At 36.3% G+C, this 14,975-nt stretch overlaps 1 protein-coding gene and 1 pseudogene across 2 annotated transcripts in view; both read left to right on the top strand.

The window, feature by feature from the left end:
• LOC149221449 (WD repeat-containing protein LWD1 pseudogene) overlaps positions 1-14,975 on the top strand; it is a 72,644-nt pseudogene that overhangs the window by 38,473 nt on the left and 19,196 nt on the right. The window contains exons 3-4 of the transcript XR_016249653.1: positions 1,582-2,841; positions 11,054-11,205. The product of XR_016249653.1 is annotated as a WD repeat-containing protein LWD1 pseudogene (transcript). The remainder of the gene's footprint in view (positions 1-1,581; positions 2,842-11,053; positions 11,206-14,975) is intronic.
• Positions 5,741-14,975, top strand: part of LOC149221448 (UDP-glucuronic acid decarboxylase 1-like) — a 44,068-nt gene continuing 34,833 nt past the window's right edge. Inside the window, exon 1 of the mRNA XM_089387382.1 lies at positions 5,741-6,073. Within this exon, the coding sequence (XP_089243508.1) occupies positions 5,741-6,073 (333 nt within the window). The remainder of the gene's footprint in view (positions 6,074-14,975) is intronic.

Genomic DNA, 14,975 nt, shown 5'->3' with positions numbered 1-14,975 from the left:
CTTTTGCTTCTCTCTCTGCAATCATTGTTGCATCTTCTTCATCCATATGCATGCTTGCATAATGGGTTTCAATTTTATGGTCTTGACAACCATCATCCACTTTTGAGTGGGATTCTCCAAGCTCTATTCTTCTCTTAGAGTCTTGTTTATCTACTCTCAGATCTATGGTTGACTCAACAAATTATAACACATCTTGTTGCTGCATGTCACTCCTCCTTGCACCAAATTATGCTTCTAAAATCTTCCACGCTTCTTTGGAAGATGTAGCTTTTGCTACCTTGTTTAGAACCGTTTCACCCATTGCTTGTGGAATGAAACTCAAAACCGAAACATATGAACCCAAAACATTGTCATGCTTGACATACCAAAAACCTTGCAGATGGATGGACTTTTGCAAAACCCTAATCTTTTTTGTTCATTAAAAACTCTTTTTTCCATTAAAATCCTCTTCCTTATATATATATATATATATGAAAAACCGAAACAACAAACAAATATCTTACTTAAAAAGTTATATTCTTCAAGCCTATATTCTCCTTCACTAACTTGGATATTATATACTTAAGTTAGTAAATCCATCAAGTCCAATGATAAAGTTCACTTCACTAAATAAGTATTAACAACCCAACAAACAAATATCATAATTAAAATTTTATATTCTCTTAAACCAACTTCACCATTATCTTAAAAAAATATACAATAATTTATATATAAATATGCATTTCCTACTTATTTAAAGCATCATGAAATATTTCAAAATTTAAACGAATTATAAAAACCTTTATAAACATCTCCCAAAGATTTTTTGAAAATATTTTTGTAAACCTTTTTTACACCGTACAAGTTTGTAATATTTAAAAAAAAACACTTCTTTTAATAAACCCTTTATAACTCTTTACAAACCTTTATAAGCGCAGACACTTTTCAATATACCCAAAAAACCTTTTGAATGATTTAAAAAAAAAAAAAACTAAACCTCAAAGATTTGACTTTTCAAACTTTAAAAAAGACTTTTCAATAATTTTCACACCCTTTCAACTTCCGACGGGCACGACTGCGACCCTTTTAAAAAAATACTTTCAAATTTTTTTTTTAAACTCTTTTAAACTTGCCTCAAGGGTTGGGTTTGTTTAAACTCTTTTAAACTTGCCTTAAGGGTTGGTTTTGGCCTTTTCCTGTATGTCTCTCACACTCTTTTTGATTGGATTCAAAGCATCAATAACGACTGTCAGCAAAGGAGGCAGCTGACACATTTTTTCTTCAATAAAAAAAATTGCTTGTTGCGATTTAGGGCAGCGACACTCGCTCTCTACAACCTTCTTTTTAATTAAGGTACAATTTATCACTGAGCAGCAGCGAAAATTTCAACCCTTTAGCTGCGTTGCAAAATCTCTGACTCTTTGGATCTTATCATTCCGATATCAATTTGAAGGAAAAGAAGAGGAGGAAATACAATTTCTAACAGACCGAGGGCATCCCCATTTTCTCTGAGAGCTATGGCAAGTCCGTTTAGTGTTTGAATGAGCTAGTTTTAATGTTGAAATCTGATGCTAACATTCTTCCTGTATTTTGGTAAGCTAAAATTCTTCCGGCATATGGCACATTTATGATGACCGCATCAAGGCAAAGAGCCTCTTCAACAACAACAAGAACATCAAGTTTTGCGGCCCTCTCACTTCCTTCGATTGGAATGAGAAAGAACCCAAGAGGATCAGCACTTCCAACATCGACACCACCTGCACCATTTAGGACATCAACAAGGAGGTCGTCGACACCCAGTTGATTGCCCATGACAAGGAGGTCTACGACATTGCCGGGGGGTGCTGGTGTTTTTTCCTCTGTCAATGCAGATGGGTCTGTTAGGGTCTTTGATTTGAGGGACAAGGAGCACTCTACAATTATCTATGAGATCTCTCAGCCTAATACTCCCCTGGTCAGATTGGGATGGAGGAGCACTCTCTGTCCCAGGTACATGGCTACCATCATCATGGAAAGCCCCAAGGTTGTAGTCTTGGATATCAGATATCCAACCCTGCCTGTCACAGAGCTCCAGCGGCACCAGGCCAGTGTCAATTCCATTGCTTGGGCACCACACAACTCCTGCCACATCTGCACTGTTGAAGACGACTCACAAGCCCTCATATGGGATCTCTCTTCCATGAGAAAACCTGTCGATGGCGGCCTCAATCCTATTCTTGGTTACACTGTTGGGGCCGAGATCGAGCAGTTGTAGTGGTCCTCCACTCAGCCTGATTGGGTCGCGATTGCCTTCTCCAACAAGCTACAGATCTTGAGGGTTTGAAAGGACAGGTCACATCAGACCGGTATTTATTGGATGGAGATGACAATTGTTCCATGGCTCTTATGATTCATTCCCTTCACTAAATGAGCATCTTCTTGGCTTTAGGTTTAGGCTTATTTAGGCAGAGGGAGACTTCTAAGCTCCTGTTTAAGGTGAGCATATGACTGACTGTAAATTATGGACATTGGAGATAAATATTGAAGGTCGTCAATTCTTTTGCCCTTTCATTCTTTTAAATAGTGTTAGGGTATATTGGCATCTCAACACTGAATAGAAGGGACATTCTATATCTTCTCTGTTTCTCTCTTATTCTCTTCGAAGTTAGACAATACATGCATTTCACACATGTAACTGGTGGTAGCTACCACCAGTATTTTGGTATGTTAGTCCTGGTGAAATTTGTTGGTGTACAGGGTCTTACGACATTTAACAAACATGAATTGAATGGTATATACGGCAAGGTGCAGATTGACGAATGGAAAGTAGCGCTCCGTAAAGCTTCCAAATATTAAATTCTGCGAATTGGATGAGCATAGGAGGTAAGGATTAGTAATATGCCTTTTTATTTGGTCGTTTGTTTCTACTAATTGTCAATTTATTTTTCCTCTCTCCTACATGCACAATAAGTCTTTCCATTCACATATGATCCCATATTCTGTCTATGAAAATTGTATGACTCTTCTGAGTAAACACTGCAAAAGAAAAAATCTAGATCTATTAGATTTATATATGTAGAGGAACATCATAGATTCCCTATTAGAAAGTATGGCTTCAAAGATGACTAGATTCCAGACTCTCATCATTAAAATACGCAAGTCGGCCCTTCCTATGACTTTGCATAAAATAGATTTTTTTACAATAAAATATCTACATGTATTCTCATTTAATTTCAATTTATTCCTATGTAGTTTTAGAACATTTCATTCCATTTCATCCAATTCCTTATTGGAACACATTAACTACTTTTTCAAATGCTTGATTTTCAAATATTTTCTCACCATTAACAGAATTCTCATGGAAGAGGAATGGAATTACTCTCTAAAAAGAACATTCTTTCCATGGGACTAAAGGAATATGACTTTGCATTGTACTCTTGATATCCTCTACTTTATCCAAAACATTCTTGAAAATATGCAATTTTTTTTGCACCTTCATCTACTAACACTACTCTAAAAAACACACACTTCTCTAATTTGAGTTATCTCATTCTTTGATGTTCAACTCTCCATCAAGCATAACACCTATAATTTGAGAATAAATTTTTTTCATCATGTCCCAAAACACTGATCTTCCCTCCATGCAACTTCAAGATTTTGTCCCCTGTAACGTTGGCATGGTTTTCACCATCGATTTGTGACATTGGGTCTATCCCAACATTCCACTCTTTTGTACTATGAATTTTCCTTAAGGTATAATGGACCTCTAGGGAGCCCTTTTCAACCCTTTCTCTTTTTCTATGTTTCATAAAACTTGTTCTTTTCATGACAAAATTTATTTCTTAATATCTCTTTGCTTTTAACCAATGGCATTGGAAATAACATTTAGAACCAAACCTTGCTCCTCAAAAGAATTGTGGTCAATTTTTTTGGGACAACATATTATCCTTATAAATGCAATAGGCAATACCTTGCGCTGACCACTAAATTTGTCCACATACATTACAAATATCATCATGGGAAAGATTCAAAACACCTTTGGATTTTCAAGCCTTCCCTCTTTCAAATGGTAGTTTGTGTTGCTTGCTTGTTATTCTTTCTTCTCACATGGATATCAACGATATCATGGATATCAACGATATCAAGGATATCAACCACCATTTATCATCCATAATCTTGTACAACCATTGTTCCTTTGTATCTAGTTTTACTTATCAATAACAAAGCATATTTCTTTCCAAAACATTGAAAAATAGAGTAGGCTTTATAATTTCACTAACTAAAAGAAAATTTTACTTAAAATAGGAAAACAAAGCATATTCATCAACATGGAGGTATATACCTCTCACCTTGACCTACGCATTACAATTCCATTCAATAGAGTGCTTCTTTTTATCACCCAGAACCACCACAAAGTGGTTTTGTCTTTTACAAATGCAATAAACCAATCATTGTGGTTAGTGATATGCTTAGTAGCTCCATAATCAAAGAATCACTATGTCAACTTATCTCTTGCTTAAGATGCAATGAAAGCATAAATTATTCTTCATGTTTTGTGACATTGATCTACTTCTTTCTCAATTTCCAATTGTTATACTACTCATCTTGAAGCAAGAGGCTTGTAGTTGTTGCTAGTAGTTCCTTCTTTCTTCTACTTTCCTTTGTCATTAATATTTGCTTCAAAGGTATTTTGGAGTGCATCATTACACTTTTGAATACTTTTTACTTTCAAGTCCTTGTGCAATATGTGATTATTTAATTTCTCAAATATTATGAATCTCTCACAACCTTGACCAAATTGTGAAGGAATTTTCCACATCGTGCTCTTGGGGGAGCATATAGTACATCATGAACAATTCTATCAACATATAAAATAGATACCACCGGAGTAGAAGAAGTAGGGTCCCTCTTCAAATATTTTTTCCCTATCCAGAGAATCCTTGCAATCCAATTGGCTGCCTACACATGATGATCATAGGCCTGCAATAGAATCTTGATATCATTCATCACTTGCCCAACCCAAACTTTAGACTTCCAGTTCCAAATAGGGAAATAGCCCTAGGCTGCTTGAGATGAGCACTTGCACCGGTGAGATGCTTTGATGGGTTGAAACCTCGGTTTCTCCTATGATGAGAGATGATGGATCCACCATATTAATGATGGTTATGGATGTATTTTTTATAGGTGTGATACCTAGGAGGACCTACCATAGGTGTCTGATTTGTTTCAGGAGTGAGAGGTGGTAGATCTATATGATTGTTGGCTGGCATAGTTTCATTTTCAGCAGGTGAAATGCCTAGGAGGACTTGTGATAGGTGGCTAAATTTTTTGATAGGTGTCGGTGTTTTTCACTTGTGATAGGTGGAGGATCTTCTTATTATTGCAAATTTTCCAAGATGGAAATGGCTTTGGTTTCTTTCTTGTCCTTTAAGTCTATGTCTAGTGTTGAAAGTTGGAACTTAAATGCGATGTGCATAGTGGAGCTTCAGGACATGTGACATGACAATAATTTATTCCATAGGATTCAAGAACAACACATAAACATGTTTGTTGAGCTTAGTGATTATGCTACTTATTACATAAGAGAAGTTGTCTCCATTTCCTTTCAGATGCCATTTCGTGATGTTCTTGAGTTGGATAATGTCTTATTTTTTCTAGTTAGAAGAAGAATTTTCTTTTAGTTTCTTGTATGATTGATGTATAGTGGAGAGTTTCTTTTGAGGGAAAACAATGAACCATTAATGATTTTAGTCTAGATACTTTAAAGACTTTGGCAAGAGGGATGAGAGAGGGTGACCATTACAGGGTACTTGCTAATACAGTGGAACTTGTACATTCTAGTGAGAGGCTGGATGAGCCTTCTAGCTTTGGGGAGGCATATATTGATCTTGCATTATGGGATGATATGGATGGAGGTTCGGAACCTTTGATGGATGATGATGTTGGGGTTGAACCGAAGGTTGCAGTTGATGGGATTATTATAGAGTATAATGTTTGGGTTGATGGATTCTCCCAGACACAAGAATTATCCCATGATGTTACACTTGCTTCAAAATCCTCTTGGGATGAGGAAGTTGACCTAGTCTTGGTTGGTTCAATTGCCGGAGAGTTGGAGGTGTGCATGAGAGTGATTTTCATTTTGATATGTTTTTGATGGCCATGCATAGGTTGTAGCCTATAACATGAGTTTGTTATTCTAGGATTGAAAAGTTGACTTGTGCAATTTTTTTTTTGTGTGACTTTGATAGATGTGAAACACTTGTCTTGGTCTTTGTATGGAGATGTCCCAGACATCTATGGATGTGGTGTCTGGATTTATTGTATTTAAGAGTAACAAAACAGTGAGACGATTTGAGTTTCACATCTGTTGTACTTTGTTGTTATTATTTTCAGTTTGATGTGCACTAGTTTCTAGTAAAATCAAATCACAGTTTTGATAGTACTTTTAGGTTTTTTGATGATTCTAACTAGGTAGGCTAGGTTAGATTGTTATGATTGTTACCGTGTGTTGATATTTTCAATGTTAAATGTTAGTCTTACAAGTAAAGGACTAGGACATTCTTGGTGAATGCTAGGAATAAATATTAAGTTTGTGACATGTTAATCTAAACTTTAAAAAGTTAATAATAGGTTAGGTGTGTCAACCAGCTTCAGTGGTTACGTTTGCGAAAAATAATTGTCTTATGTATATGCATTATTTTATATTACCTATTGCGCATAGGTGTTCTTCTTCAGCCTAGACAAAGCAACAACAGAGTTCACCTTTTAGTAAGGGTGTGCTATAGGACCAAACATTGCAATGTTGGGAGAGGGTGATCTTATGAGAGAGATCTTCATGAAGGGTATATTTTTTTTATAAACCATCTCTGCTATTTTTGGTTTGCAAGAGTTATTGTGCATTAGTTAGGTAGGGTGCACTTCCCAAGGGGTTTTTCAGATGCTCGTGGTTACACCTGAACATGGGCACATTGATGGTAGAAGACACCTTGTAGGTGTAACACACTCCTTGTATGCATATAATGTTGAGATTACAATCATGAGTGGAATTCAATCTTATTTGATGACATTAACTCCATGAGGGTGCATTCCTCAAAGCCTTTTATGAGGCAGTTGTGACCTCCCTTCACTCTCTTAGTCTATAAAGAGAGAAGGGGCACATTAGCTTAGCAGTGAAAATTAATGTGTATGGTATCTTTAAGTTGTTCATAGAGATTGTGTGTGATGCCAAGTGACAATAATAGTTTTTGTTTTTGTTTTGTTTTGTTTTTGTTCTTTTGTTTTGTTTTGTTTTGGTTTTTTTTATTTTTATTTATTTATGAGTAAGACAGAGTTAATGCGACTATTGTTGGAGCTCATCCTTGCTGTCTAGAATGTTTCAGTTCAATGTGTCATGTAGATTAGGCTCTAATACCCTATCTAGCTGTTGTGGCTTGCTGTCCTAATTTCTTGATTGCAGATGTATGTAGATTAGTCATTTCCTATCTACTATTTTGAGTTTCTCATAATATTTTGTGTTTTCACTCTTGAAAATACCTTACAAAAGTTTTAGTGTATATATCTAAAGGCTTGATAGGGGGAAACTAAATTTTCAGCTTTAGTTCCTATAGGTTTCATTCTTTGAGTGTAGACCTAATCAATAATTTTGAAATTGAGATGGTATCAGATCTGTACATGTTGGAACCTTTGTATGAAGTATTTGTGCCCATGAACACACCCATATTTTAGAGGATTTGGGACATTTATATCTAGGAAGAAATGATTTGAGAAACAGTGGCAGCTAGAGTTGAGAACGTGAATGGCCTAGTAGTCATTGGCGGGAAGAATAAAGATGAGAAGGGACTAGGAATGGTAAGAAAGATGATAAATGTCTCATTCTGAGAGGGAGGACTTGAGGAATGTGACTGGTTGCAAATGTCACAAGAAGGGATGCTATGCAAGCCAATGTTTAAAAATTTAGAGAAGGGTAAATTATGATGACTCTCATTGATTCTGAGAGTGCTCATAACATCATTGATACAAAGATGGTAACTTCTTGCACCTAAAAGTAGTCCAGTTATAGAATTTCCAAACATTCATGGCCAATGCTAGTATGATGGAGTGCAAAATGATGGTCAAAGGGACGAAATTTCAATTGGAAAACTATGAGGGCTGATGTTGTTGTTGGAGCTCAATGGTTGAATATCTTGGGAGAATTTTGCATGACTGTGGAGGAACTTTACCTAAGATTTGAGGAAGGACGACAACTGATTAGTGTTAGCAGACTAGAACTGAGAGAAAATGACCTGATTACACCAAACAAAATTTCCAAATAGGTTGCAAAGAATAAGCTAAGTTTCACTTTCCTGTTTAATTCCACGAAGGGTTTGCATAGTAGGGTAAGGACCCAAAAAATAACAATACTAAAGGAGCAATGGTTGATTGATGAATTTGCAAGTATTGTCCAAGACCTATGCCACTAACTACCATTGGGTAGAGGAAATATCTACCAACAGAAGAGGAGACATAGTGAGGCCTAGATATTCTACAATACTCAACATTACAACTAATTTGGCAGAAAATCATTTCAAGGAAGGGGGCTATTACAATACTTGATACTCAACCTTAAAAGTAATTATCATGGAACCGTTTTAAGCATGACAATATTCTAAGTGGTTCAAATGAAACACAAATCTATTTGTGGGACATTAATGCACCTGCCAAAAACAAAGTGCTTGAGGCCCAACAAATATATAAGGTGATTTATTTTGACAGATGTTATTCAAAGTAAGTTTGTGTCTGACTGCAAATAAATACACCCATCATAATGCCCTCTTATTATCATTAGGTTGGAATTTGAATATAGTTCATGAGTTGGATGAATTTTCCATATAATAGGATTGGTTCATATTTTGTTGTCTGTCAGTTGTAGCTTAGTAGAGGATTCTATATGAAATTGAACACACACAGGTTTTTAGGCTTCGAAAGTTATTTTATTTAGGTTTGTTAATGTTTCATGCTATTCAAGTTGTGTCAAAAGCCATTTTCATCCTAAAGTTCATTGGTTTTACATTATGGTAGCATGGAATAAAAAAAGGGTAAATACATTGTTAGAACTGAGCTCACAACCCCACAAATGTGACCATTAAAAGATGCCAAGATTATTCTTAATGTTTACTATCAATTTTTTTTTTTGTAGAAATTTAAGGGATTTGTTGGTGAGTTTTTGTTTATGTGTATTTTTGACTTTACAATGTCAATTTTGTTATTGTAGAGTCTCCACTTTACACTTGGTTATCCATCATTTCCTATAGTTTTCCCTCACTCATCTCTCCCTTTTGCTCTATTTTGCTGCATAAACTCACCCAGATCATTACATATGATGGCATTAAGCATGATTTAGGGATTTTGCTAATGTGTGACTGTTTTGTTTAGATTTTGACATACTTACAGGCATTCTGCAGCCATCTGCTGATTCCGCAGCCATCTGATGATCCCGCAGCCTTTTTGTTAATCTCAAGGTTCCACGTGTCATTTTGCCAAATGAGCCACATGGGCACTTAGGAATCAAGGTGCTCGAGGTTCCTGTGCTATCAGTTCAGCCAGCCACGTCATCTGTACCTCCGGTCAAAGGGGGTCAAGTTACGGTCAAATAAAGGCAGCTTAACGTTGATGCGTAAGCTGTTGGGTCACGTCGGTGGAAAAGGTGACTTGTCAGTGTTTTGCAAGCTGTGGGGAACATGATCCAATGTTGGATTCATTGCCCATAACGACCAGGACCTCCAGCTCGACCATGAAACATATGACGTGTTAACTGCACCTTTAATACGCATGATATTCAGTTTATTTTCCGTTTTATGCTTTACGCATTAGGCCATCTTGCAGATGCCTATAAATACTTGCGTCTGCGTACGCTTAGGTTACTTTTTAGTTGCTGCATTTTATAAACTTGTTGTTATTTTAGAGCATTCGAAGACTCTGTTTTTATAGTGTTGTTCTAGCACTCTGGACTGTATTTTTCTGCATATGGAGTAATAGAAACAGTGCTGTTTTGAAGTTTCCAATTCCTTGAGTCTCTTTTGGATGATATGAATGGAGGGCCCCTGTTCATGTTAGCCTTGTAAAGTATTTTATGTGCAGCATTTCCTTATTTCTATTCAGCATTTCTTTTAGTTGAAACATGTACAGCGTAATTTACTTTTTTGTTATTTCATTTCTAGCCTTTCTTTTTAGCTGATCAGCATTGTTCTTTTGCAGGTTTTTAAGCCCGGGATTGATTTTGTGTTTGTGTATTTGCTTAAATATCTAGTGGTAGTTTCAGTTGACAGATTCAAGTTGCTGCCTTTACTTTATTTTCATAGCTGATTTTTAATTTTATTTCTCAAAGTGGTTTGCTAACATATGAATGATCTCTTTATCATAAATTGTCTATCTTTTAGAGATCAGAATATTAATATCTTGCAGCTGGCTTTGGGTGCTTTTTAGACTAATCCTTAACTACTTTCTAATCGTGTCTTACGCAGTACTATGTGTTAGAGGCAGAGAGTTAGAGAGAGCTGAACATCATAACTAGTCTTTAAAGTAGATTTTTCTCATTTTTATCATTTCTTAGACTTATCTTTAGCTACTTCCTAATCGTGTCTTACACAGTACTATGTGTTAGAGGCAGAGAGTTAGGAAGAGATAAACTTTATCATTGGTCTTTTAAGTGATTTTCTTACTTTTTATTTGCAGCAGCGTGAATGGTGTCTAATGCCATTAGAAAGTGGTTCTTTGCTTTCAAGTCATTTCAAGTTATTTATTTCGTTCAAGCTTTTCCTTTTCAGCAAGTAGTTAGAAATCACTAATCACACACTCTCACTCATCTAGAATTCACTTTACACACACCATCACTCATCTGTTTATAAGTCACCACTCCATTTTAGAAAGATAAATTAACCACAAACAACACCCCCCAAACGACAAAAAGCTCTAAGAGGTTGCTTAAGTACATATAGTACACCTTCACTTCATCAGCTTACGAGCCCCGGGTTGACAATTAATGACATCAATTTAGAAACACTAAATTGACTAAACAGTTATCTTTGTTGAAATGTTTGATGACCTCATGTTAATGTAGGTCCATGAGGGTGTTGTGGAAGATGTTGCATGGAATTTAAGGCACGAGCACCTTTTTGATCTGTTGGATACAATCACCATTTGTTGATACGAGACTTTTATACATATGCAACTAATAAACCACTGTATTCAGTGGTAGTTCATTAATCTGAGGTAAGTCAACTTAGTGTATGCCTAATTATGAAATTTTGGTATTAGATGTAGTTTCAATATGTCATTTACCATGTTTTCTCCATCTAAATGCTCCTTCCTATGTTACAAATTTAACTTTTCATTTAATAAAAAAGGAAATACATACTCCTGCATGTTTGATTTCTATTACGGATTGGTTTCCTAGCTTTTTGTTTGGATAAATGCCAACTACAATGATTTTCTTCTTTAATATAATGTGTGTAGAAGTTTCTCAAAATACAGAATTCATATTAGTTTTATGATGCATTTCTTAATATATCTTTATTTGTCTGACTCTTGGTCCCCTCACTCATCCTCAGTTGTAAGCTCTAACAGGGCTTGTTGTCCTTTCTTCTCTTGCTCAATACTGATATTTTTAGAGCTTTTCAATTTATAACATCTATATTTGTAATTATATCTTAGCTTATACTCTCTTTTGCTAGATAGTTAATGTCCAATTCGTAAATGCCTTGGCACTCACACTTTGTACTAACAATAGATGTACTATCTTTGTTCCTTTGACATACTTTTGTGGTCATTTGGTGGACACAAATAAAATGATCTTATCTTATACTTGGAACACAACCTGTATGTGTATTTTTCCATATTTGTTTTATGTTTTCTTGTTGTTGGGTTAGCCCTAGGATATTTTTTGTCTCTATAATCAAATTGTCATAGAGTGAATGTCTCTTTGTTTTTTGTCAAGCCCAGGGATTTTCTGGGACTCTGTCTGTGTGTTCTCTTATTGAATCTTTACAAGTCCAATTTTTACAAGTCCATCTGCTTCAAGGGATAGACAAGAGACACCTCCCTTATCTCCAACCGAAACTCCTAGTCCTAGAATTCCTGGAATTCAAGAGCCAAGAGTTGACTCTCCTACACCTTCTATTGAGTTTGAACCAGGAAGAGACTCTTCTCTTTCTCCCACAGGAAGACCAATTGTAATTGAGGAAGTAGAATCACCTGAAGAAGAAGGAGAAATCTCTTCTCATTCACCCTTTGTAGAGGAACCAGAAGATTTTGAAATCCCTAGGAGAATCATCATGGCAGAGGAAAAAGGAGGTGGTAGAGGTAGAGGTAGAGGAGGAGGAGGAAATAACAATAATAATGGAGGAGGTAGAGGTCCCATTGGAGGAGGAAATAGAGATGGGGATAATTCATTTGGGTTTCCCATTGTTAATGAGGATTCCCGAGCCACCATGAAAAACATATCACCATCTGTCCTCCCTAACTTCCATGGGTTAAGGACTGAGGACCCTGAAACATTCTTATTTGAGTTTGAAGTTGTGTGTCGAACTTATGACTATCTGGATGATACTCAGAAACTCAAATTGTTCCCCTCAACATTAAAAGATCAAGCTTTAAAATGGTTCATGGGGTTACTCACTCAATCCATTAGGACTTGGGATGAAATGAAACAAACCTTTTTGGATAGGTATTTGGACTATTGTATGCCTACTAATCACAAGGACGAGGTATTTAAAATGATGCAAAGAGAAGATGAGAGCTTAGAAGATTTACTTGAAAGATTTCAATATAACTTGAAGAGAGCAAAAATGAGTACCTTGGATGAAGAGACCTTAAAAGCCCTCTTATTAAAAGCCATTAGGGATGAATGGATAGACATCTTAAACATGATGGGGAAAGGGGATATTTCTCAACTTTCTCTCAATGATATAGCAGAACTTTGTATCCATCTCTCAAGGGGCAAATCAAAAACTCAAAAAGGGCCTAGAGATCCTTCTCTCCTTAGGGCAAATAAATCTGCAACAGGATCAGTGAGTAGGGCTGAAATCGGCAGTATGCTTGATGAATTTAAAACTGACATCTTAGGGAGTCTTAGTGAACAACTTGATACCCTTAAGATTCACAATAAACAAAAAGCAGAAGCTGAGGCTTTGGCTATCTTTTGCCCGAAGTGTAAAAAGAAACATGCTTTAAGGGAATGTCCCTTAGATGCACACGTTGTAGAAACATGTGTAATTTGCTCAAAAACTCATGAGACCAAGGATTGTCCTTCAATTCCTGGCCTCAAAGCAGTCTTTCAAGAAGATCCAGATACACTTGAATCTCTCTGTTTTATTGCAAGGAGACCTTGGCAAGGACAACAGAATCAAGGGTTTAACAACTCTATGAATTCTCAATCCCAACCAAATTGGAATCCTTGGCAACAACCTTGGCCTCAACCTCAAAATGCTTTTCAAGCATGGATGCAAAGCATGCAAAATCCTTATGCGAGACTTGCTCAATTCTATCAATATCCTCCATCATTTCAGAATCAGCAAGCTCCACAACTTCCAAATCAAGGTCAACAACTATCATTGCCATACCCTCAACAACAACAACCTCCTCCACAAAATCAAGATTCTCAACTCTCCCAGCAGAAATCAAATCAACTTCCCTCTCAGCCATTACCAAATCCGAATAATAGGAACCCTCAAAATGCTTACATGATGGAAGGTCAACCATTCCCTACCTATATGGTTGTTCCTCTCAATGAAGTACAACTCAGATCAGGTAGAATCTTAGATCAACCTTCTACAAGTGCCCAACAACCAAGCATTTCTGAAGAAGAATCTCTCAAAGTCAATAAAGGTTCTGAAGTATCACTTCAAAACCAAAATATCCAAAAAGAAAAAGAATCAATCTCTACAACTCCCATAGTTGAGCAACCTACATCTTTAGCTACACCTCCTTTTCCTGAAAGATTGCAAATTGACAAAGGGGTGGAAAAGCAAATTTGGTTGCCTGACTATAGCTTTCTAGATGAATTGAAGAATGTCTGTATCAAGATCCCCTTGTTACAAGCCATTAAGGAAATTCCCATTCTAGCAAAGACAATAAAGGAGTTGAGTTTGAAGAAAACAGTAAAAAGAACCAGAGATACCAAAAGGATACATCTAGTTGGAAAAATTGCAGACATTATGATGGGTAAGATTACCATGCAAAAGTATGTGGATCCCAGTAGTCCTATTGTCAAAACTCATATTAATGGGTTGAAATCCCAAATACTTTGATTGACTTAGGAGCCGCGATCAACATCATGAGTAGACAGACCATGGATCAGTTAAAGCTTCCTAACCTTCTCTTTACACCTACTTTGCTGCAACTTGCAGATAGATCAATCATTAAACCTGATGGTGTATTGGAAGACATTCCAGTCTCTCTAGATTCTTGGGAATATCCAGTTGATTTTATGATTTTAACTCCCAAGAACAATCTAGGAGGACATCCTCTTATCTTAGGAAGACCTTGGCTAGCAACAGCTGATGCCTTCATCAGTTGTAGGTCTGGAGACATGTATATATCAGATGGTAATTCTACCAAGAAATTCAACTTGTACCCTCCAGCAAAGGCAATAACAGAAATAGGAGAAGATGAATGGGTAGAGGATGAAGATACTATTCAACCTGTTCTAACCATCTCTGAGATTAGTGAGGACAGTCAAATTCTAAATACATTAGAAAATTTTGAAGTATCTTTAGAATATGACTCTGCACATTTTCAGATAGATTCAGACATTGAATATCTCTCCTCTAGACAGATGTCTCTCTTCTCAATGGAAGAGTTTGGTAGTTCTACAGTTGAAATCCTTCCAGGAAAAACATTGAACATTAACAAAAACTTGGAAAGACCACAACAAGAAGAATTAACCAAACTGTTGCAAAAACATTCCACTGCCTTTGCATGGGAATACACTGACATGAAAGGAATCGATCCTAAGACTTGTATTCATCACATCTATATTGAAG

The sequence above is a fragment of the Pinus tabuliformis genome, chromosome Q, assembly GCF_031772625.1.
Source record: "Pinus tabuliformis cultivar Carrire ecotype Pingquan chromosome Q, CPIR1, whole genome shotgun sequence".
Lineage (NCBI taxonomy): Eukaryota > Viridiplantae > Streptophyta > Pinopsida > Pinales > Pinaceae > Pinus > Pinus tabuliformis.
Note: the sequence above shows the minus strand (reverse complement) of the source record. Positions and strands in the feature narration are given on the sequence as shown.